Source organism: Nomascus leucogenys, chromosome 10, assembly GCF_006542625.1.
Source record: "Nomascus leucogenys isolate Asia chromosome 10, Asia_NLE_v1, whole genome shotgun sequence".
In the NCBI taxonomy this organism is placed as follows: Eukaryota; Metazoa; Chordata; class Mammalia; order Primates; family Hylobatidae; genus Nomascus; species Nomascus leucogenys.
Window position 1 is genome coordinate 80,651,581 of NC_044390.1, and position 24,721 is coordinate 80,676,301.

Sequence of the window (24,721 nt, forward strand, 5' to 3'; positions counted from 1 at the left end):
CAAGGTAGGGACAAAAAAAGAAAACCACACAGCGCCGAGGGAAAAAAGATTTTTTTTTTTTTTATTAATCTTTCTTTTTAAAAAAAGTTGGTTTTTTTGTTTTTTTGTTTTTTTTTTTTTGTTTTTTTTTTTTTTAGGTAAACCTCTTTCTGCTTCCCCTCCCTCACTCTGCCCTACCTCCTCTTAAAAATATAAAAATGTCCAACCCCGGATAACTAGAGTACAATAAATAAACAGTAAACACAAAAACATACTTTATTTGTTTCTTCTTTATACAAAATAAGGAAACTAGAAGCGTTCAACTTCCAAAAAAGTATAATATTGTACATCCTGACGGCCCAGCCTCCAGGCCCCGGGCAGGGAGGGTGGTCTGCGGGTCTGAGCCCAGCAACCCTGGCGCCCCACCCAGAGGGAGAGCAGGATGTGCACGTGTTCGAGTCCGGCCTGCACCCTCGGGCTCAACATAAACGTCAAAGTAAGGAAGAGCGGGAGCTGGACCCGGCTGGCCACGTCCTGACCCACAGCCCCCTTCCTAGAGAAGCTGACCTCGAGCCTCAAGATTGGCCACCAGGGAGCGCCAGCGTGCAGGTGGCTCGCTCTCCCTCCCAGTGGCTCCCGGTTCACGCGAGTTCCTCGCTCGCTCTCCGTCTTCTCCCTCTGGCTGACGCTCTCTCCATCTCTCTCTTCCTCATCTTGCCCCCTTTCCTCTCCCTCTCTTTCAATCTCTCTCCTCCTTTTCTGCTCATCTTTTTTTTTTAAAGACGGGGAAAGCACAGCGAGAAATAAGATTACAAAATGCCACTCAGATTGCAGAGAGAGGGAAAAACACCGTCTCCGCCCCTTGGCCTCACCCTCTCTCAGTCCAAAGAGGTGGCGGTGGCTGGGTGGGTGGGTAGGGGCCCAGGGAAAGTCTAGAGCGTGCTCGAAATCTCTTGACCTTCCGGAGTATTGACTTTGGTCCCAAGAAATTGTTCGCGGTTGCTGGGAGAGTGCTGGCGGTGGGCTGAGGCTCCTGGAGAGCCCGCGGGATGGAGCTGGGGGTCGGCCCCCCCTCGGCGCCCAGCCGAGGAGCAGCTGCCAGTTGAGTGCGGACCCGAGAGAGAACCCCCGAGGGACACCCACGTCTCCCACCGCGTCGGCGTCCGCGTCGGGCGTTTTGGTTTCAGGAGGCTGCTTCGGGGCGGGGCCCTGGGGGCCGAGCGCGGGGGGCGGCCCGGCGGCCTTACCACACAGCGGCCTCGTTGAGCTCGGGGTTGGGATGCGACAGGGGTCCGCTGTAGCCGCTGGTGCCGCTCATTGGGAAGGGCGGGCTGGGCCCGCCGCTGAACACCTCGCCGGGCATGGGGTGCAGGGCGCCCGGCAGGCCCGGCTCTGGGCTCGGTGTGTCCGGGTGCGAGATCATGTCGGTGAACCTGGGGTTGTCTGCGGCGTGCGGGCCGGCGAGCGGCGGCTCCAGCGCACCCAGCGGCGTCGAGCCGGGGCCAGAGGCCGCCAGGAAGCTGGAGTCGGCTGGGGACTGCGCCTGCGAAGGCGGGCCGTGCGCGAAGAAGTCGTAGTTGCTTCCCGGCGCGTAGTAGTCGCCTTGGTAGTCTGCGGAGGGGGAGCGGGAAGGAGACAGGGCGCGGTGAGAGAAGGCGAAGTAGGCGGGGGACCCGGGACCGGGGGAGGGGACCCGGGCGGGTGAGGGAGGGGAGCGCGCGACACCGACCCGAGGTTAGAGAGACCCGCGGAGGCCGGCGCCCCTCGAGACGGTGGACGTGGCAGACCCACGGGGAGGGTTGGGGAGAGAGACAATGAGAGATCTCGAAAGGGCAAGAGACTCAGACTGCCAGAGACTACACACAGAGACGGGAGAGATTCCGAGACCGTGGGGGACACACGCGGCAAAAACTCGGAGACTTCAAAGTCACAGGTTCCCTGACACCTAGAGATGGAGAGAGACAGAGGCGGCCAGAGACGCAGAGACAGACGATGATTCCTGAGTATCTTAGGGTCGGTGAGAGACACAGAGATGCCGGACAGCGAGAGACAGACGGAGAGATCCGCAGAGGGGCAGAGAGAAAGGCAGAAAAGAGACCCAGAGCCGCGGAGTCCGCGGCTGTCTCAGCCGGAGATGTCTCAGCCCGAAAGCCCGAGACATCGGAGGGTCGCGGAGGAGTCGAGGAGGCGCAGAGAGAGGAGAGACGGCCGCGGTTAGAGACACGCGTGGAAACCCCCGGGGGCAGCAGCGAGGGAGTCAGGAGTGAGCCTGAAGATGGAGAGAAGTCGATGAGCCCAGAGAACGCAAGACGGTGGATCAGAGATGAGTTCCAGGAACCTCCGGAGAAGCGGAGGCTGACAGGCCCAGGGAGAGGAACCCGGCAGGGACCAACCAGCGGACAGAGCAGAGCTTGAAACGGTTGAGACCGGGAAGCGACCGGGCCGGAGGAAACTGCATCCGGGCCGCGGCCGGAGCGACTGGTGGGTTGGGCCGGACGGGGCGGCCTTAGCGCCCTAAACTTGGTCCCTGCGCCCCACCAACCCAGTCCAAGTCCTTCGCCTCGCCAAGTACGGCCCCCGCGTCGATCCCGGTGAGATCATTTGTACCGGCGTCGCCTAGCCTGAGACAGAGAAAACTGAGCTCCAGCGACTTGGGAGAGGGGGAGGAGGACACGAAGATTCTCTGGGTCATGCCCAGAGCTCCGCGGGCGCCTTAGGGTAGAAGCTCGGTCCTCCAGCCTTGTCCCGGGTTGGTTTTGCCAGCACCCCCAAGTTCTGAAGCATCTGAGGACATTGAGACCTTCTGAGAAGCTGGTGATAGCTATGGGCTCTCTCGAGGAAAATGCAAGGATGAGAATTTTGCCCACAAATTCAGGAGGTGCAGGGACTCCGGATTACAAACCCACTCTGCCTCAACAAATCTGCATCAACTCTCTGATCTCCCCACGTAGCCCCTTTTCCAGAACCTTCGGGATATCCTGCCTTCCCTCACCAGGTGGGGCCCTGAAGGACTGACCTGGGGGACCTCACGAAACGACCACTTTTTGTACCAGGCACCCGCTTTGTACGGCGGGAAAACCAGCGCTTCCAGAAGCCTGAGTCTCTTCTGCGAATCCACTCCCCCTACTGAGTCCTGGGATCTCATTCAAGGGGCGAGTTCCTATTGCCCCCTGCCACCCTCTTCCCTCTCCAAACCCTGAAATCTGTCCAAATAGGGGGTGTCTTGAGGCGTGGCTTGGAGGCAGTTTAAGCAACAGCTAAAACGGTTGCCAATTACTTTTTAAAACCATTAATTTAATTCTCCCCGAAAGTGAAGGGGAAGATGGGGAGCGGCGAATTTGGAGCCCCAAAGGGACAGGGATGGGAGACGGCCGCGGCCCGCAGCGAGCCGGAAAACCAGCGAAGGCCGCGGCCCCGGCGCCGTGCGCGCCGCCTCCGCCCATATGGCGGCCGGGCCGGAGGTAATTGGAACAAACGCCGTCTGAAAAGGGCACAAAAGCCGCAGCTGGGGCTTTGTCCGCGCTCCCACGGGGAGCCGCCGGCCCCGCCGCCCGGCCCCTTTCTCGCCCGCTGCCGGTCGCCACCGCCGGGATCTCCCAGCGCGGATTAGGCGGGGCGGCCTCGCTGGGGGCTGGAGAGTCTTCCCCACCATTCCGGGGAATGAGGGGCCCCCCGTATCCAGCTCCCCACCCCATCCAGCGCGCAGGGAGAGGAGGCGGTGGGATAGGTCGGGGCGGGGGCGAACTGGTCCTCGGGGAAACCTTGGTTAATTACCCAGGCGGGGAAAAATTCCGGTCCGGTACCGCCCCCACTACCTCGCTGCTCCGGGCCCAGGTTTTGTAGGGAAAGAGGCAAATTTAGGTGGAGAGAGTCGGTGAGTGGAGACTCCGGAAGACACGCCCACCATCCGGGCTGTCCAGGGTTGGGGGGCTGTCCGGGGTTGGGGGGCTGTCCGGGGTTGGGGGCTGTCCAGGGTTGGGGGGCTATCCAGGGTTGGGGGTCTGTCCAGGGTTGGGGGGCTGTCCAGGGTTGGGGGGCTGTCCAGGGTTGGGCGGCTGGGGCGCTCCAGCCTGAGCCCTGCCACTGCGTGGGGTCTCTGCCCTGAAAAAAAGCACAGCCTGGCATTTTGCCCACAATTTCTAGGGGCCCCGGTCGAGTCTCAAGATCTAATCCCCCCCTCAGGCTTCCGGATGTGCTGAGGTTAGTGATGGGGTTATCTTCCCTTCCCTTCTGCGTCCACCTGGGTGCCTAGCTCCTGCCTTCCCAACACTGCCACTGAACCCACTTTCTAAGAGAAATTGCCTCTTCCTAACCTGCACTGCAACTCAGAAGTGCAGATGCCTCTCAGACATAGGCAGTCCTGGGGTCTCTCCAAATTCAGAAGCTTCAGAATAGAAGAGGAGAGGTGCTTTCTTGAGCCCTCAGCCCCGGGAAGAACAGGACGGTGAGCTTGGTGAGCTCAAGCAATGCGGCTCAGGGTAAGGAGCTGAAAAAATCCGGTAGGGGGAGTTGGGATGGTTCACCAATCCAGTGTGAGGGAAGTGAGAGGAGGAAAACTGAGGTGACCAAGGGGACAGCTCATCCCAGGCCCAAGCCTGGTACCACCATCTGAAGCCCTTTGTAAACTGGGGCTCCTCGCTCTCTGCAGCCCCAAAGATGGTGGAAATCTGGGGTTGGCCCAACACTTGTGCCCCGAGTCTGTAGGAATCCCAGGGGTCTTGGGGCTGGAGGGTGGACTACAGTCCTGCCCAGAGCAACTGCCGGCATTTGGACTAACACTGCCAGATGCTGTGCGCACACACCCCGCCACACGGAACAGGAGTTGCTGCCTTCGATGCTAGTGAGCAGGCGGCTTGGAATGAAGCCAGACCCCCATCCCCTCCCCTCACACTACCCTCTAGCGCTCGGAATCCACCTCATGCCAAGTACACCAGAAACAGGGCGGCAGGAAGGCTGTGTGTCTGTCTGTGGGGGCGGCATGCATGTGGATTTGCCAGTACCGGCCTCAGTGTGACTGGTGGGAGGGTGCGCGTCTGCGGGGTTGTGTCTCCGTGAGTGTACCTGTGTGTGAGAGCGTGGAATTTACCTGTACGTGATCGTGCGATCGTGTCTAGATGTGTGTCCCTGGAGTCTCTGAACACAAGTGTGAGTGCACCTTGTGCGTGGGTGAGTGTGTCACTGTATCTCGTGTGTGCTTCTGTGTGCATCACTGTATGGGTGAGACCATGTATCTGATTTTGTGTCCAGGCGATGTGGGTGAGTGTACATGTGTCTGTGATTGTGTGTCCAGCGAGTGGGCGATGTCCTGGAGCGGCGGAAAGCGTGCTGGCCGGGACCCTTCGCCCTCAGCTCCCGGAATAGCGCAGGTGCGGAGCAGCGAATCCCGGGGCGCCCCTTACCTCCGTAGTAGGTGTACGGGGTGGATCCCAACATCTCAGACTCGTCCAAGCGGCCGCCCAGCGGACGCATGCGCCGCGGACTCCGGAAGAAGGCGTGCCTCCGGGCGCCCAGGGCGCTCAGCTGTTTCATCCGGCGTTCTTTGGACCGTCGGTTCTGAAACCACACCTGGGACAGAGGAGGGGGCTGTGAGTTCAGGATCGGGAGTGTCCTCTCCTCCCCTCTCCTCCCCTTTCCTCCCTTCCCTGACTGGGCTGCCCCTGCTGGGTCCTTGCGCCTCTTCCGCACCAGGACTCCCCCGAGGCGGGGCCGGGCCGGATTAGGCCGGGAGGGGTGGAGAGGGGCTTCGGCGAACCAGCCAAGAGTGAAGGATTTCGCGGACCCGTGGGGCGACTCATAAAGACTTGGGCTTCCTGGTCCTTGGCTAGCCCGCGGCCTGACGGCTCTATAAATGCCTCCCTCCCAGCACGGCTCTCGCCTCGGCCACTCGGCTCGGCTCCGGAGCCAGCCTCTGGCCGTTTGTCTGCCCGCGCTTCGGCGCAGGGAGGGAGGGGGCATCTCCTGTTTCTCTGCTCGAAAGGTGGGAGGTAAAGAGGGATCCTGGACCCCAGAGAGGCTTACAACCTTCCATGAGCAAGGCGGGGGACGGAATTCAGAGAGGTAAAGTGACCCGCCCCCAAATCGGAACACCAGGAGGACTAGATGGAATCTTTCGGTTCACAGTCCCCGACCACGGGCGAGTGCCCCACTCGGGCGCACGGTCTGCTCCCACACCAGAACCAGGCGCGCTCGTAGCCAACGAAGCTTGATGGGAGACTCCTCCGAGGCTCCCGGCTCCCAGGCCAGCGGGGCTAAGTTGCTGTGCCCGCCCCGGGCCGCACCTGGATGACGCGCATGTTGAGGCCGGTCTCCTGCGCCAGCTGCTCGCGGATGTGGCGCGTGGGCTTGGGCGTGGCGGCGAAGGCAGCCTTGAGCGTCTCCAGCTGCTTGGCCTTGATGGTGGTACGGGGGCCGCGCCGCTTGGTGCCCGAGTTCTGCTCCTCATTCTCGTTGTTGGCGGTCTCCTTGTCCGACGAGGTCGAGTTGTCCGTCTCTTTGGGGTCGTCCTGCAGTGCGTCCTGGAGGTCTGGGGACAAACTGCGGTCCGTACAGGATGACACTGCGGGCGGACGGATCGGGAAGGGGACAGCGGCGTCAGCGACGGCCAGACGCCTCTTCAGTCCAGTGGCGGGTTCCCGCCGGCCCAGGCTGTGGCCTGCCCAGGCTACGGCCGGCCCCGCTGGATTCCCTCCCAAACCTGCGACAGCCCCTCCCCCAGGGACCCGGTGCCCGCCCACTCTCTCCAGGCGGGGCTGGGCCTTTGGAGGGGCGCTTCTTAAGCCCTCTCCGCGCGTCTCAGCTAGTACCTGGGTAAGGGTAGGGGGAGGCGTACCCTCCGGAGAACTCCCACTTTCAAGGAGAGGGGACAAGGAGGGCACAGATTCCCTTGGGGCTTGGATCTTCCTCTCCCTTCCCTCCTCTCTCCAGACCTCAATTAATGTCCTTCCACTGCATCTAGAAATTAGCTGGAGCTCAAATGACACATAAGGGGGAACTGTGAGCTTCCAAATTAGGGGAGGAGGGCAACTTGGAAAAGTCTCCTGAATTGGAGGAGGGTGAGGAAGAGCTGGCAGATCTCAGATCCCCTGTAAAACCTGCTCCAAAGCCACTTCTCTTCTCTATCCTCTAACCCCCTTGCCTTGCCCTAGAACTGCCTGGGGCTGATGAGCTCCAAGCTCAGCACAGACAGCACACCGGGGGCCAAGTAGGGAGTGGCAGGCTGGGCACGGTGGGAGGGTGCTAAGGCCTAAGGCTAGTGAGGGGCCCAGGCTTCCTACCTGAGTTGAGGCTGCCCTCCTTGAGGCTGGATGAGCTCAGGTAGTCATCTTTGCACACGAACTTGTTCTCGTCGATGACGTAGAGCTCCTCGCCGGTGGACAGCTGCTTGTTACACACCATGCAGGTGAAACAGTTGAGATGAAAGACTTTGCTCCGGGCCTTGCGCACCAGGTCGCTGGGCGAGATGCCTTGCGCGCAGCCGGCGCATTTGGTGCCAAAGCGCCTGTGGACACAATGTGCCCGTCACTGTGGGGTGGGACCATATCCAGCCCTCCCCAGGCCCTGACCTCTTCCCACCCGACCTGGCTTCTGTGAAGTCCCCATTTCCATATCTGTTAAACGGAACCCCAATCCTGAGCGCTCTGGCCAGAGCGGGAGAAGTGGGACAAATGTCCTGAGCTGTTTTTGGGACTGGGACTGCCATGCCTCCATTGGGGCTTTTCAGACTCTCCTGAGCTGGGAAGGGATGAGCAGCGGGTGCAGCCGTCAGCCAAGAAGAGAGCCCAGAGCACCCCAAGATGTCCTCCCCCAAACCCAACCCCTTCCAGGCCTGTCTGAGCTGCTCCAGGCAAACTCAGAGTCCATGAATGATTTGAAGCCAGGTGGGGAGGGTTTGGGCCACTTGGTGGCTTTGCCTCCTGGATCCTTTCTAGTCTGCTGGTACCTAGCTAGGGCCAATCTGCCTGGCTGGCTGAGCCTAGCCATGAGGTGGGGAGCCCTTCTCCTAGGCTGGAAGGAGGAAGCAGAAAGGAGGGAACCTTCCACTGATTTCCAGTACCAATGGAGAGGCTTTCCAATCCACCGCTCTGGGACCCGCTGGAGCTAATCAGGAGCTGGGCCTCATAGTGAGGGACCCTAGAGAGCAGGGATGAGTTTCAGTCCCCCTAAACCTCTGGCCTGGCAGGCCGCAGGGGAGTGTGAATAGAGGGCAATCATAGACCCCGCAAGGCCAGGACAGGAATTTCTCAAATCCCCACTTTCCCGCGTTCCTGATCTCATTCCTTTTCTTTCTTCTTTGAGCTCAGGAAGAAAGCCAGCCTCCCCCGAAATGGGAGATGGGTGAGGCTCAGGTTGGGGGTGGGGTGGGGGGAGGACCCAGGACTCTGGGACCCCACATCTCCTCATACCCATGTTTCTAAACAGGGCGAATTTGGGTGACATTGATGTAGTGAGGGCATTAGAAGCCATAAGTCACTTTTGGCCTTATCCGGCAGCGTAATTGGCCATATGCACCTTATCAAAAATCATTAGGCGCTTTGCAAGCACTGCTACATTAGGGGCATCGGGCCTCCGGGTCCAGGGAGTTTACACGTGTAAAGGAGCGGCTGACATTTTCTCCTATTCAAATTCCCAGTGCGGAGTCGCTGGGGCCGGCAGGCTGCCTTTCTCTATGGCGTGATTCACGCCCCCCTTTCTCAGCGCGGGGAATTCCTGTTCACAAAGCCGGCTCTGGGTGCCCAGAGGAAACAGGCAGGGCTCAGCTGCCCCAAACTCCACTGGCTTCCAGGCTGGGGAAACTGAGGCCCAGAGAGGTGATCTGCCCTGGCCAGCCAGAGGGCCCACAGGGGTGGGGGGGCTGGGGAGGTGCCACAGCCCAGTCTAGACCCCAGAAGTCCTGATTCTCAGCCTCGATTTCGTTTCTGCTTTTCAACATGGGAGGAAATGTTTAAGGGGTTGGGAGGTGGAGGGGGGAGGTTCTCTCCTCCCATCACCAGGGGAGACCTTCCTCGCTGGGCCCCCTCTGGAGCTGAGAAGTTTCTGTTTGGAATTGCGGCCGATGGGCTCACACATTCTGCCTGGAGCGAGAAGCCTCCAGGCGTCTCTAACTCAGGCAAAAATCCTTCCTCTCTCTCGGGACGGGGCTTGAAGCTTCTGTCTTGGGGTTGCAGCTGCTTGGAAGGGGCGGAGAGGAGTGGATAGCAAGTTTGTCAGGGCTTCCTCCCTCTGCCCCGCCAGCGCTCTGAGCCGGCCTGGAGCCAACGTGAGGCAGCGAAGCAGCGTCCTTCTTCCTCTGCCTTGGCTCGGGACCTTTCCTGGACCAAGGACAGGAGGAGAGCAAAGTGCTGCCCGCTCCCCATCTAAGCTTGTGATCCGGGGAGGCTGGGATGGGTATGGGGGTCTCCCCTTCCCCAGCGCCCCAGTGGAGCGCGCGCAGGGTGGGCGCACGCAGGGTGGGCGCGCAGGCAGCAGCGCGGCGCGGCCTCTTACCTGAAAAAGTCATTTTTGCAGTAGAGCTTGCCCTCGCGCGAGAAGCACTTCTCCGAGAGGTTGGTTTTGCACTCGCAGCACTGAACACATTTGATGTGCCACGCGCGGTCCAGCACGTTCAGCAGAAAGCGGTCGAGGATGGGCCGCTCGCAACCGGCACAGTGCACCATCATAGCCCCGCGCCCCGGCGGCTTCGGCCGCCTTGCCCTCCCTTTGGGCCCCTGGCCCTCGGGCCTGCCGGGCCCTCCGCTGCCCTTCGCCTCTTGTCTCAGCAGCTGCAGGGCGAGTCTGGTCCGGACCAAGACTCAGCCGGTCAAGTCCTTGGGCAATCGCTGGCCTGGCGCTGGGCTGCCCGGAGTGGGGTGGTGGTGGCGGGGGTGGCGTTCACACCCTCATGCCACGGGCCGCACGCCCCGGCGCCTGTTCCGGGCTTCACCAGGTATCTCGGGTGGCTGCTGGCCTCGGCGCTGCAGAGCGGCTTTCCCCGGTGGCGGAGGCGCCGGCACTTTCCCCCACTTTCAAGCGGTCCGGATCCTCATCTTTGTCTGGTCGCCGCGTAATTCGCGCATCCTTATTCAGATTTGGTGACGTGGCGCTGCACGTAGGGGGCCCAGCGGCCAATGGGCGCAACGTGGCCATGGCAACCTCTTAAATTTATAGCATATCTAAATTGGCTACAGCGTTGCGGTCCGGACAGAGCAAAAAAAACAAGGCATCAGTATTGTTGAGTATTAGCTTGTACCTGGTTCGGAGGCTAAGTAAGTATTTACCTTCCAGTTTGGGGCTGACGGGGCGGGGGCAGCGCGATACGAAAACTGCGTCTCTCTTCCTCTCTCTTTCTCCTCACAAATATTTGGGGATCACGGGTTCCAAGGCCTAGTCCGGGAGGTACCTCTGCCCCCTTCGCCATCCCTGGAACTTGCAGAAGTTGCCCCACGCCCCACACCTCCCTCCCCTTCTCCAGCCCAGCCAGCCCAGATTGGATTCCCCCACCCGCGCGGCCCGTCTGCGCCCTGAAGCTGCGTCAGCGCGGTTCTCCCGGCTCCTGGAGCCGGCCCCGGCTTCTTTTTGTCATACACGGGGCTGGGGCCCAGCCGGGCCTTTCTCATGGAGAGAGCTAGTGGAGACCGCGCGGCCTGGGTAGTTTTCCCCGCCCGGCCGCCAAGCCCAGGCCCAGGCCCAGGGTGGGGAGGCGGGGGAGGAGGAGGGGTGCCATTTGGCCTGGTCCCGAACTCTAGAGTTTCAGGCCTGAGTGCGCTGCTCACGGGGCTCTGAGGGAGATGTGGACAGGGGGAGATTCAGGGTGGACGGGTCTTCCCGCAGACAGCTCGGAGGTGGCACTCACCACGTCTCTCCTTTCCTCGCTGCACCTTCCAGATTCCAGGTCAGCCTATGGGGCACTGTGGTGAGTGGGTCGTACGGTCGTACGGCTGAGGCGGGGGACACCAGCGACTATGAGAACGCTGTTTGCATTCACGCCGTGCGGGCTGGGTGTGCAAGTTCGTCCCCTCATTGGGCGCAGGAGAAGCGGCGCACGTGTGTTCCATGCTCTGCAGGGCGCCCAGAGTGTGAGGAGAGAGAGAGTGTGTGTGTTAAGGGCGGGGGGGGGGGGGCGGCCGGATGCTGGCAGGTGTGTGTGAGGAGGGGGTGTGTGGGTCTGAGGAGCAGAAGGGACCAGGCCTCGTTTCCCCTGGGGCCAGCGTGGCCACCAGGGCTCCAAGTTGGGGAAGCCGGGAATGGGTAACCAGGATTTTCGTTTCGCTTCTGGAAAGGGGGCTGAGGGAGTAGGGCCTGGGACTGAGGGCTGGAGCTAGAGGGGTTTGTGCCAGCACTTGGCTGTGAACGTTTGTTTGGGTGTGTTTCCTGAGCTTGTTAGTGTATACTCGCTGTTTGAGAATTCCATTTTTGCGTCTGTTTATTGTGTTAGTACTATCAATCCTGTGAGTACATTTCTGCGTGTGCGTTTTCTTGTGTGCAGAGTCGTGGGTTTGTAATTGTGTATGGTCCTGTTAATGTTTGTGTTTATCACTATGTGCACTTTTATTTTTGTTGGTCTGTGCCTATGTGTGTTTGCTTATTTGAGGACGCATAGATGTGAGGGTGTTTTCATGTGTACGCGTGCATTCACGTAAGAGTATTTGTGTCTGTGTTTGCAAGCATTGATGTGAAGGTGTACTTTTAAAAATCTGAATGTGTGTGTTTGTGTGTAGGTGAGGGCGTGCATGCTTGAGACCCTGTGTGTATGAGACTGAGCTGGGTTGGTTGTGTTGGTGAGTGCAGAATTTTGAAGAGCTATGTTTGTGTGCCAGTCGCTGTGTGTGTGTGCCTGCAAATGTGTGTATTTGTGCAAATAGTAGTTTTTTATTTATGCAACTCCTGTAGGCTTTTGTGTGTGTGTGTGTGTGGGGGGGGTTATGTTTGCATTTGTGTTTGTGTGTGTACTCCTAGCTGCGCTTACCTTTGTGGATTCGGAGGTTGAGGGAACAGGATTTGTGGATGCCTGTGTTGGGGCTCAGGGATGCCCACTTGTGCCTGTTCCTTTTCAGGTCTAGCACTGTCTCCCACAGTATCTAGGGGAGGTGATCTTGCTAGGGACAGGGAATTGGGGAGTGCTTGTTACAGAGTGGAGCATTGACTCACCAGCCAGCCCGCTGGAAAAGTAATCCCTAACCTGGGCAGCTTCTGCTTGTTGGTGCTGTTACCTGACCCTCTAGCTTGTCAGGGGACAGGCATCTACAGAACATAGTAGTAAGGCTGGTTAGAGCCCAGCTCAACCAGGAACAGGCAGGATGAATCTCACTTGGCCTCCTAGGCTCGGCCATGAGAGACTTCAAATGGAACTGCAGTTTCTGGCAGCACTTGGCCCTGCCCGCCTGGGCTTAAAGAATCCTTGAGCTCTGGCAGGGCAGAGCTGAAAAGAAATAAGAAACCAGAGAGGAGAGAGGTGCTCAGGCTCCCGGCAGAGGTGAATCGTGCTGCCTTCTCTGTCTTTGTCTCAGTGGGCTTTTTCTGTCTCTCCCGAGTTCTCGCCACGTCTGTTTTCCTTTCTGTCTCTGTTTTTCTCTTATGCTCAGAATCTGTTCTCTTTCTGTTTCATTTTCTCTTGGTTCTCCCTTGTTTTCTTTCTCCAGTTTTCTCTTTTTTTATTCTCCTTCCCTGGCCTCTCTGCTGGAGCTTCCAAATCCAGCATCCGACTCAACGCTGAGATGAATGTTCCTTATTGTGCATCGTGCAGATTTTCGGGTGTGGGGGGAAGACTTGCACCCCCACCACGTGCTTCATGATCATTAAAAACCTCCATCCGACCACTTTCTTCTCTGCTCCAGACTAGGCACACTGAGCCCATCCTCCCCCAAACCCCACAAAATATGCAAAGTGCCCTGTCTGGTGTGTATTTCCAGCCCAGGCTTTGCCCACCCACTGGTGGTGGCTGGGGGCCTGTGTACCCAGCTCTATCTGAATCTCAGACCCACTTGTCCTCATCTCCCAGAGAGCTTTGATGCATAGCCAGGCTCCAACCACCGGGTGGCCAGGCCAGGGAGGTGATAGGAGGAGGGAACAAGATGAGAGCAGCCCTGAGTAGGGATGAGCGTCCGTTACCTGGGGCTGGATGTTTGGTTGCAAGAGATGAGGACTCTGTTTCCAGAAGCCCTGGTCTGACCTTCCATCTCTTGTAGGGGAACTCACCGATCCTGCCCTTGTTGCAGTCCCCTAGAGTTGCGTTGGGGGCCTCACCCTCAGTACAGCTCAGCCCCAGTTCCAGAACTCCCTGGACCTGGGCTCAGCCAAGCTGCCCAGAACCCGCCCGGCCTTCTCTAGCCCACCACCTTCCCCGGTGCACAGCATCGGAAAATGCCAGCAGACCAGCTATTAGACTCATCCTGCCCTAACAGCGCTAACAGATGGCGACCAGGCAGCGAAATCCCCTCCTATATGTAACTAATAAACCGCTTGTGTCTTAACAGGGTAATGCATGGAGGTGCAATGTCACTTATACAAGATGTTGATGGAATTTACTATATAAAAATCTTCCTCCTAGAGTAAAGAGTATCAACATTACAACTCGACAGACGGCGGCGGGATAAGTAAAACAGACAAAAGACAAACAAGATAATAATCTGTTTCCAATCACTTAAGCCCTGTAGAGTTAGTAATATGCGGTTTGCATATTCCCCCTTGAATTCGGTAATTAATTACGGGTTAGGAGGCGCACACTAGCCTGGGGTGGGAGTTTTGAGGAGCGCTGAGCTGGGGCGTAGGGGATACCTCTCTTGAGTTCTCCAGCCCGGGACACGGGGCAGCGGCCGGAATGAGGGCGCTTCCCCACGTTTGGAGCTGACCCACCCGCAGGTTGAAGAGGTCGTTTCAGTTGCACCTCCCTATTCCTCACCGGAAAGCCTCCGGCCTGGGAGATTCTGCAGCCAAGCAGGAAAGGGGGTCTTCTCTGGCAGCCAGTCTCTCTCCTGGCTCCTCTTAAAGCATCCCCTCTCTTCGAACGGCCGGGAGTGGCAGCTTTATTGGGAAACGCGCGCTCTGGGGGCCGGGGTGGCTGCGGGGACCGGAGAGGCGCGCGCTTTGCCCACTTCTCTTGGTGGCATCTTGTGCGACCCAGCCCGTCCTCTCCCGACTTCGATCATTACCGCTCCCACCCCCAACACGCATACTCCCCCCACCCCACCCCCAAGAGCCAGCGCGGCTTTAACATTAAACAAACGCAGCGAGCCCCTCCGAGCTGCGCTCGCGGCCGGGTCTGCGCGGCGGCGGCGGCGTTACAAATTGTAAATTTAAATTGCTCGCCGGATTCATTACCTCCCCTCTTTGATTTCAGCCAGCCGTGAAAAATTATACTGGTGTACCACTGAGAAACTGTTTTGCCGCAAAGAGCCTACGCCTAATCACTGGCTTTCTCCCTCCGACAAAAGTGTAATTATTTTGTTTGGGGTGTAAATATAGGCCGCGCCTCGCACACACACTCAGCGTCCCGCAGCGCCGCAGAGCACCGCCCGCCGCCGGAAGGAATCGGGCCCCCGAGTAGGAGCGGGCGTGAAGGCTGAGCCCCGCCGCCTGGAGGCCGGAGGAGAGCGGCTGGTGTGGCGCTCCGGCGAGACCCAGCGAGCCCAGCCTCTGCCCTCCGCAGTTCGGGTTTGCCCGAGAACCTCGGGACGCCGGGCTCCCAGGCGGGCCAGAGAGGACGCCGGCGGGGTGCAATGGGTGCTCAGGCCTAGACATCCGGGCAGAGATGCGAGAGGGATGGCGGGGGTGGGAGTGGGGTGGGTGGGGAGGTGGTGAATTTTCTGGGGAACCCTTGGGGGTGGCCGGCTGAGAGCGGCCCGGAGCCCAGGCGGGGAGAGTGTCCTGGCCTGCGTGGAACTCTGGGAGGCGGGGGCGTCGTGGCTGGTGTGCCCCACTGGCGCTGGGCCGCGGACTGCTTGCTTTCCAGAACATCTCTGCGGGGCGCAGGGCCTTCCTGTCAGTTGAATCGTGCTCGGCTTAATTAACGGTCTCGTTAACTGGGCAGGCCCGACCCGGGACGTTTAATCAAAAAGGCAGGGAATTCCTCCTCCCTCTCTTCTCTCCTCCTTCCCTCCCTCCGTCCCCCTTCCCTTTCCTTTCCTTTTCCTTTTTTCCCTTCCTTCCTTCCTTCCTTCCTTCCTTCTTTCCTTCCCTCCCTCCCTTTCTCTCTCCCTCCCTCCCTCCCTTTCTTCCTTCCCTCCCTCCCTCCCTTCTTTCTTCCTTCCTTCCTTTGGAGAGCTGCAGGAAGTGGGAATTAAACAATGGCATCCCCCACCAAGTTTACTCCCTGCCCAATCTTCCTCTGCATTCACTCCCCAGCACAGGAAAGCAGGGCTCTGAGTTTAAACTCAACCCCAGTCCAATATCCGGGCTGGAAATTTAATGGGGATTTGAGCAGGTGGAGAGGGCAGTGGCTGAGATCCAGCCTCCAAGTGAGTGTGTGCGCTGGTGAGTGCCGGCCAGTTCAGAGGTCTCTCTGGTGTGTGTGTGTGCACTGGTGAGTGCTGGTCAGCTCAGAGGTCCCTCTGGAGCTGCAGTAGGGCGTGGGTTTCCCTCCTTCCTTACTGCAAGGCCCTCTCCTGGAATGCACCCCTCCCCCAGAGGTCCCACACCTTGGGCTATCTGGCAAGCAAAAACAGGCTACCTTCTCCTGCTGGGTGCTCCTTCCCCGGGCAAAACACACTCAGTTGCTGGGAGGGTGAAGTCTGGGGCTGATCCCTGGGGGCCAGAAGGGGGCCTGGGAGAGACTGAAGGAAAGCAGCAAGCCAGTCCTCCAACCTGTGAGGGAAACACTGACTTTTTTTTTTGTTGTTCTGAGAGGAAAGCCCCATACTTAACACAGAGCGGCCCACCTCCCCATGGGTGAAGCTTGGATTCCAGGCTGCCAGTGGCACTGGATGAGCAGTGGGTCCCAGCCGGGCACTGAGCACAGTTAGGCTTCTCTTCATCCTCTCATAGATGGTTGGGCCTGGAGGCTGGCCCTGGCCTTTTGGGGTCTCAGGGCAGGCAGTACTGGGTCGTGAGAGCCTTTAGTCTTGCCCCTCTGGCCCCACTGAGACTACCTGATGGTAGAGGCCATGAACCAGGCCTTGGGAGCTATTTCTAAGAAGACAGCTGCAGCCCCACTCCAGCTCCTGTGCCCCAAGAAGAAGAGCTTTGCAGGGACCCCATCCTCCAAAATAAGAACCCCAGACTTTCTAATGATCTCCCTCTAACCAGCACAGCCATCTTTCAGTCTGGGTCTGCTTCCTTTTTCTTTTCTCTTGGCCTTTTTTTCGGTATCAAGAGAACACACTCTCCCCTTCTCTCTCCATTCTCTCCCAGCCCCTCTCCCGCCCCTCCATATCCCACCTCCTTTTTGTTAGCCTAATACGGGTTACTTTAGAATTGGCCCTACTTTGGCAGCCCCTGCGCTGCCTGTGTGTGTGTGTGTGTGCGCGTGTGTGCGTGTGTGCCTGCGCGTGTATTTCTCGCTTGCTAATGATTGTGTGTTGATAGAGTGATGCAGTGGCCTCATTAGCCTTTGTTTAGAAGGTGTTAAAAGGGAAATCTGCATCGGGAAAGCGGCGGTTTACACAGCAGCCCGGCTGAACACCTCGAGCCAAGGGGCTGGGGGGCGGGGACGGTGCCCACCCCCCAGGCCCCCACCCTTCCCCCAGGCGCCCACCGCCGCGGACCCTGGGAGGGAGGAGGGGTCCGGAGAAAGCGACCCCAGCTCCTTCCTTCCTCCCAAGGCGAGTATGTTTACCCTGTTGGGCACCCTTCCGCTCCGCGGGGACCACTGCGGGATCGCGCTCTCTGAAACTCCTCTGAACTGCCCCGCAGTGCGCGGCGGCCTTTTCCGCCAGGTTTCTTGGGGAGGGGGAAGGGGAGGACAGAGTGCCTCCCCTTCGAAAAAATTCCAAGGGATGTTTTTGAGGGTGGGGGGTGAGGTATCTTATTTTAGAGGCAAATACAAATCGGTCCGCAGAAGCCGGGGTCTTCTGGGAGGTTGGTTGGGGGTGAGCTCCCTGTACCCCGATGCCCATGTGGGGGCCCCAGGCTTTAGGGAACCTGCGAAGAGGCCTCTTTCTTTCCTCCTAAGGCATTCACAGACAGCCACAGGAAGAGCCTTCCGTGCGTGGGCGGGAGTTGGAGAGGGTTCATTCTTAAACTTTCTTTCCCAGGTCTACCCCTACCCTAGGGCTCCACTTCGGGAACAAATTCCGTGAGAATAAAATCATAGCTAGGCTGGCCTACTTCCCTAAAGCTTGGTGGAAGCGAGTAACTTTATTGAGTCTGGGCTAGAGGGTGTGTGTGTGTTTGTGTGCCTGTGCCTGTTTGGGGGGGGGTGTTTGTTTACATATGTGTGTGGGATTTGGCGAGTGAGCTTCGTGCACGGCATTCTTCACCCTCTGGAAAAAGCCAGATTTCGGGAAGGGTAGAACGTGAGAAGAATCCCTTTTATCCTGGCTCCTACGAAAGGAACCAGAAAAAAAAAAATAACACACATTTTGAGCAGCCTCTGTGGGTGCAGCTCGTTGAACTCGGAGCCAGACGCTTTTCCTGGCGAAACGGAGAAAAAACGCAGCGGAAACGGTTCGCAGGGTTGGGGAGTATAGATTCTGATTGCGACGTAATTCCGCAAGCTTTTTTATTTTTTATTTTTCCCGGGACGCGGTTGCGTCGGAAGAAACGCTTTCTAATCTTTCTACCTCCCTGGATTTGAAGTTGCGGGTCTTGGGGCGAGGCTTAGCTGGTCTGGGGGTCCTTGCGTGTCCACAGCCCCGGATACGCACCCGCGAAACGTTCGACATCGCCGCTTTTTGGTTTTGTTTTGTTTTGTTTTTGTCGAAGGCGAGGCGTTGTCTGGGGACAGATCGCGGCCGGCTGGGGCCTCGGGCAGTGACAGTGAAACGAATTCCAAACCCATTCTGAACTTGCCATGGCGCTCTCCTGCCCTCCAACACCCACCCAAACACCGTGTAGGCAGAAGCGAGGTTCCCCGTGAAGCCGAGTTAAAATCGGCAGCTGAGATGCAGTGGGATGGGATCATAGCCGAGTTCGGAGGATGCGGGGAGAGAATAGAAAAATCTCCATCGTTCTGCTCTGCTCTCTCTTTCTTTCTCCCCTAAGCAGGTTTGCCGGAGAAGGCAGGGCTGAGCCACGGTGGCGGCCCGGCTGTGCACCGGCGCCGGAGTTTGGACCAAGACAAAGACAGGAGCTGTCCGCGGTGCTGAATCGGCGGCGCCGTCGCCAGGGCAAGAGGGCTTCTGTAATCAGCCCTCTGCTCATTTACTCCCCATCCTTCCAGCTCCCCTTCGCTTTGTGACTCTTGCCTTCCCCTGAATTTATTTCCCTTTTGGGGGCTCACCTTAGAACCTGCGCCCTGTACACAGGTGTATATACATATATCAAAGAACAAAACGATTGATAGAAAACGGCGTCTTCTCCTTTCTTCCTAAATAAATGATGTTAGAAAGGTTTATTTTAACTGTACTCTAAAACGGAGAGAAATGGGTATTTCTACTCCTAAATAAATGGAAATTCATGTTAAAAACAATAGAGCTAACCTATAACAAATGCCACGAATCTGCCCTCTGATTTATTCTGATAAAGAGGCAAGGGGTTTAGAAATTTTAGTTTTGGGAATATCATATCCCTGGCATCTTAACTTCTTGGGTAAAAAAACATAAGAGCTGGAAGGCGGGCCGGGGGGGACTGGTGGTGAACAGACTAAGGCATCTGCCTACGTGAAGAAAGACAGCTTGTGAAGGCCAAAGTGATGGACGTGAAGTTGACTTAACCCTTTGAGACAGAGATGAGATCTGTAAGGATGTCAGTCTTCAGGATCAGTAGTAAGAAGGAAGTGATTCCTTTGGAAAGTTTGGGTACAAAAGAGTTAATCTGGTGCTTAATTTTCTAAATGTTCATGGTGTTACCTAGACACCTGGCATGGTGCATAACCAAGTGTGTTCCTCTGTTCAAATTAGTATGCAGTACTTGCCTAAATAAGTTTGTGCAGGGTAGGAAAAAAAATCACATTTTCTCTCCCTCGTGGGGGAGCACTCATTTTAGTGCACAGAGAGCTGTGTATGTTTCTTCTGGCATCTCATAGATACACTGCCTCCTAGAGAGCCTAGATGCCTTAGGGCCACATCTTCATTTGGTCTTCTCAGCACCCTCCAGGCCTCCCCACTGCAGGAGTGTCAGCTACGCCCAGTTGTTAGTATTGCCAATACATATGAAGGGGGAGGGGTCCTTGTGAGTTCAATGGAATACAATAAGTCCGGCTCTCTACCTGAACATTGAAGAGCTAATTTGTCCACAAAGGCAGAGGAACCAGAATTCTCAAACCCAAAGGATTTGCAATAAAGGGTTGTATCTTTGGGTTAGGGGAGTGACACTCCAGTTTCTCTAGACCCTGACTGTTATCTTTTCACTTAAACACCCTTAGATCTTTAATTAGGACCAATGCGGTCACTCCTTTGGACCATGCACCTCTATCCCTCTCAGAATGCAGAGGCACATGGTACTAGGAGAGACGTCCTGACCTTCGGTGGGTGAAGGATAAATTTTGTTCAAAATCCATTTATTTAGTGATCATTCTGTACATCTGGTTCCTTGATCTTCATTGCAAATCTAAAAATTAGTAGATATATATCATGGCCCTATTTTATGGGTGAGGAAACTGAGGCCCAGAAATGTTTATTAAGTTGCTTATAGGTATGCTGTGAAGGCCTGTGATTCTAACCCAGATCTCATTGGCTTTGGAGACTGTGCTTACTCTAATAACCCATCATATTAGGGCCACATAGATAGTTACATCGTGGTTACAATGGTATATATATATATATATATATATATATATATATATATATATATATTTAGCACAGTCCCATTGAATTCCCTGGCCATCATGGCCTGTGGTCTAGACTTGAATTTGGCTTAAGTCCTAAATTCGAAAGGAAGGAGTGAAAATGGTGAGGACAGAGGCTCTCATTCCATGTGGGTTGGGTGGGCATTTCGCAGAATGGGACCAGCTTAATATGAAAATCTCTTGGACCCACACTTAGGAGTCATCCTTGATTTCCCCTTTCTCTCCTGCCTCACACACAATCCATCAGCAAGTTCAGTTAGCTCTGCCTCCAAAATATATTCCAACCCATCTAATTCTCATCTTTTCCTCCATTATCACCCCGGTCCAAGCCACCACCATCTCATCTGTTTTATAGCAGTAGCCTCCTGACCGGGCTTCCTGATTCTTCTATCCTTGCCCTCGTCTGCAATCTAGTCTCCACACTATAACTAAACTTATATTTTAAAATCATAAATCAGGTCTTGTCATTCTGCTTTTAACCCTCCAACAACTCCCCACTGCACTTAGAATAAAATCCATACTCCTCACCGTGGTCAGCAGGGCTCTTTGTGATTGGTTTTTGCTCACCTCGCCCCCACCCCTGCTGTGGCTCACACAGACCTAGTTTTTCTCACCTCAAGACCTTTGCACTTGGCTTCCCCTCCGCCCTCAGATTCTTACACGGTTGGCTCCCTTTTGTCATTTAGATCTCAGCTCAAATGTCAGCTCTTCAAAGAAACCTCTCCTGACCACCTTGTCTAAAAGCACCCCATCCCCAGTCACTCTCTAGCCCTCCTCTCTATTTTCTTTGTAGCTTTTATCAATATCTAGAATTATTCTATTTATATGTTTAGGAGCATATTGTGTATTTCTTAATAAAATATCAGTTCCATGAGGGCAGAGAGACTGTGTTTGTCTTGCTCACTGTTGAATCCCCAATGCCTAGCTCAGTACCTGGAACATAGTTGTTCAATACATATTTGTTGACTGAATGAATAATGAATGAATACATAGAGAGAGCTACAGAAGTGAATGGAGATGGATGGGCAGAGCTGAGACAAGACTGAGCTTTATTTGCCCATCTTCTGAGGTCTGCAAATGGAGCAGCTGGCTGAGTAGGTTTCCAGTTTGGAAAGAGGATGAAAGAAAAGCTTGTCCAAGGACCCCAAGAGAGTGCAGTCATTGGGTGGATTCTTCAGGCTAGATACAGAATCACACTGGGGTGGAGAACACAGGTCTATGGCCTCAGAGAGTGATTTTTATTGTTCTTGCTGGGTCTGAAATCTCTACTTGGTTACAAAAAAACAAAAAAGAGTGATAGTGGAAAACACAATGAATCAAGAAGACATCTAAATTACACAATTTTTGGAAAGGTTACCAGTCCCATCTGTGGGGGAGCTGATGGAGTATAGTGTTAACATCCAGACTGTGGGACCCGGTGCTCCTAGGTTGGAATCTGGCTTCATCACTTACCAGCTGCACAATAGACGGCAAGTCACTTAGCTTCTTTGTGCCTCAGTTTCCACATTTGAGGGATGGGGATAAAAGTGTATACTTGTTTTTATGGCAGCTGTCACATAAAAAAGGTGTATGTTTGTCTCAGAGAGTAGCCATGAGGGATTGTTCTGGTCTGTTTTATTTGTGTTAGAGCCTTGTATAGGAGAAAAAAAGGAAGCAGAGTAGTAAGAGATGTGGGAAGGCAATGGAGCAAAGAAGCTGAGATGCAAAGGGGAAAAGATGAGACTTACTGTTTAAGAGCTCATCTCCTTCAAGAGCTCTTCTCTTACCTGTGGAGGTAGAAGAGGGCTCTGAAGTTAGAGGAGCTGGCTCAGAGTCCTAATAGCTCCCATGCTAACCCGCTCATGAATGGCAGGTGGGAATGCCCAGTCTCCCTGAATCTCAGTCTCCTAATCTGTTAAATGGGGCAGTAATGGTGCCTGCCTTAGAGAGTTATCGGGATCACTTAGGGAAATGATATTTGGGAAACTGGGAAGCACCCTGCGCAGTAGCTGGTGTTACTGGTTCTTGTTTGGGGGCGACTTTCTTTATTCTTTACAAAAACAAAAGTTTTTTTTTTTTTTTTTTTTTTTTTGGTGAAAGTAAGTGAATTCATTTTGTTGGACCTTGAAATAGTTAGAGAAAGAAGGTGAGGGTTGTCTTCTTGGAGAGAGGTGTAGAGAGCTATGTGCTTGGAGTTATGAAAGGACCTTTCAATATCCAGTCTGAGGGCTGGGGCTGGCCTGCCTTCACGCAGAGCTCATTCCCATAGGTTTTATCTGAGGCACTGTCACCCTGCAGGGGAGCTTTCCTGTACATAACAAAAGCATTCTGCCAAGATGTGTGTCCATTCCATGTCTCCTACCCTTTACCCCTTGAACAAAACTCAATAATACTGAACAAAACTCAATAATACTGAGCCCTACTATGAGAAAGGGCTTGTGCTGGGACTGGGGGATGGTGTTTATAAAGGTAAATTAGAAACGTGCAAAGCATTCTCCTTCATTTGTTCATTTGGTAAACATGTATTGGACACCTACTGTGTGTACCCGGGAATGTACCAGAGGCTGCAGAAGCCACTGTGAATGAGCACCTCCCACCACCCCTACAAGCCGCTCATAGCCTAGCAGAGGAGACCTACACATCAACACAAATTTCTGCACATCTACACGTTACTCTGGATATCAGAGAAAGAAGGGCTATTTATTCATTTCTTCACCAAAAAGTGTATGAAGCTGGATGCCTTTGGTTCAGTTATTCACTCTGAGGCTCATTTTCCTCATTTGTAAACCAGGAAAAATAATAATGATAAAAGAAACTAATAACCTCATGGAGTCGTTGGGAGGATTAAACGAGAAGATGAATGTAAGGCGCTTAGCACAGTGCGTGGCACAAGGCAAATGCCCAACTTATGATGGCTTCAATAAATTATTAGTGATGAAATATTAAGTAATAACAATAACATTACAGACTTGCTGAATAGTTGTTTGGAATGGATGCATGAAAGTGCCTTGTCTACAAAAAGCAATCAATACATATTTACAGAATGAAATCGTGCTCTTATTAAGAAAAATAGGAAGGGGCGTGCCTCCGTGTGAAGGAGGAGGATATGAGAACTTCCTGGATCAGATCTCCAGGGATACTAATGTGATCTATTCAGGGTTAAAGAAAGTCCTTTTCTCCCCCTAAAGCCAGCAGGTACTTCTGCCTTCCCTCCCTCTTCTCTTTCACCTTCCACCAACCACTGTTAACCTGTGTGTCTCTTTCCCTGACCTGTGCCCTCCTCTTTTGGGAAGCTGCCTTTACATCAGTGGTTCTCCCTGGGAGAGTAGGAAAGGGAATTTTGTTTCCCAAGGAACATTTGGCAATGCCTAGAGACATGTTTGGTTGACACAATTGAGCGGCGATGCTACTGTAGATAGAGGCCAGGGATGCTGCTCAACACCCTACAATATACAGAAGGGTGCCCTGCTTCTCCTGCAGCCCCAGAATTATTCAGCTCAAAATGTCAATAGTGCAGAGGTGAAGATAACCTGCCTCACATCCTGTGGCTGGTAAGAAGTCCAGGTTCCCCTGCCCAGCCCCACTGAACGTCCCACTGGGAAGGGGGCGTGTCACTCCCAGCCAGGCCCCGCCCACTCCCCCCGAGCCAGTGGGGGATCCCTGGCTGGTCAGAGTTCCAGGGCCAGCTGCTGCATGGGCTTTTCCAAGACGGCTCTCTCCTGGTGGGCAAATGTGAAAACCTCTCAGAGCCTCTTTGCCTTTCTCCCTCTTTCTAGGAGGCTTTGGCATTTTTGAGGTCCTGAGGAAACCAGACCTCGGAACCTCAGAAGGTGCCATTGGGTCCCTCTCTGGTGAGGGCTGATCCAGCTATTTTGCACATAGCTCTCAGCCTGGCCAAGTGCCCTGTGGAGTCTGCAGGCGCGGAGTGCGCAGAGGTGGCCAGGCGGTCGGGGACCAGATGATTGTAAAGTTTGAGAGGCATTACAAGTCCTTCTGGTCTAAAAGATGTCCCCCTTCTGATCTGTTTCAGTGCAAGGCATCTCCGCCATTAGCATCACTTCTTGGGCGATCTTGGGAAGGTAAGCAGCAGTGACAACTTGTCTGGAGATTGCATGTGCTGGGCACTGTGCAAAGCGTTTCCCATGTGTCATCAGCGTAGGTGCTGTTATTCCACCCATTTCACAGATGAGGAAACTGAGGTGCAGAGAGGTTGAGCAACTCTTCCAGGATTTTGCAGCCAGTCATTAGCAAAGCCAAGATTGAATCCAGAGCTGTGGATGGTAACTTGCCAGTACCTTCTTCCAACAGGGATGTTTTTATTAGATTAATGTTATGTTGCCTAAATAGGCCACTCCCTTGCTGTGTGAACTTGGGGGAATCACTCTACCTCTCTGGGCATGACTCTGTGGAGATCATGGATCAGCAACCCCGATGCTGCAGTGGCTTGACCAGGGTATTAATCAGTTTATTTGAACTGATCATTGTTCTCCCTTCCCTGTCCCCTTTACTGGATGAGAGGAGTGATCCCTTTAAGGCAAATTCTGACAGCCTAAACCTCAAGCCCTTCTTTCCATCATTACTCCCACCTTACAGGCATCTGAAGCCCAGAGATTGGAATTTGGCTGCCTTGGTGTTTTACACAAGGTGGCAAAGAGGGAGGGGATAGAAACCCAGGTATGCAAAGAGCAACCCAGGGCTGTGGGCATTATTCAGTCAATGGCTTGTTTCTTCCCTCCTTCAAAGATTTCTCCTGTCGACTTCATCACCTGAGGTCAGGAGTTCGAGACCAGCCTGGCCAACATGAAGAAAACCCATCTTTACTAAAAATACAAAAATTAGCTGGGCGTGGTGGCACACGCCTACAGTCCTAGCTACTCGGGAGGCTGAGGTGGGAGAATCACTTGAATC

General features: G+C 55.1%; 1 protein-coding gene across 1 annotated transcript; it reads right to left on the bottom strand.

Annotated features, from left to right (window-relative positions):
* Positions 1 to 747: 747 nt before the first annotated feature.
* Positions 748 to 10,210, bottom strand: LHX5 (LIM homeobox 5). Its single transcript, XM_030821460.1, has 5 exons — positions 9,463 to 10,210; positions 7,254 to 7,477; positions 6,258 to 6,535; positions 5,379 to 5,544; positions 748 to 1,590 (listed from the first exon to the last, which is right to left on the bottom strand). The coding sequence occupies exons 1-5, from the start codon at positions 9,633 to 9,635 to the stop codon at positions 1,223 to 1,225; spliced, it is 1,209 nt and encodes a 402-aa protein (XP_030677320.1). The 5' UTR covers positions 9,636 to 10,210; the 3' UTR covers positions 748 to 1,222.
* Positions 10,211 to 24,721: the final 14,511 nt, after the last annotated feature.

Excerpts from the sequence above, each read along its gene's own strand:
- LHX5 (XM_030821460.1), bottom strand. The coding sequence starts at position 9,635 with ATGATGGTGCACTGTGCCGGTTGCGAGCGGCCCATCCTCGACCGCTTT. Across the intron at positions 6,536-7,253 it reads GGAGGGCAGCCTCAACTCAG|TGTCATCCTGTACGGACCGC; the intron begins GTAGGAAGCCTG and ends GTCCGCCCGCAG. Across the intron at positions 5,545-6,257 it reads TCAACATGCGCGTCATCCAG|GTGTGGTTTCAGAACCGACG; the intron begins GTGCGGCCCGGG and ends CCTCTGTCCCAG.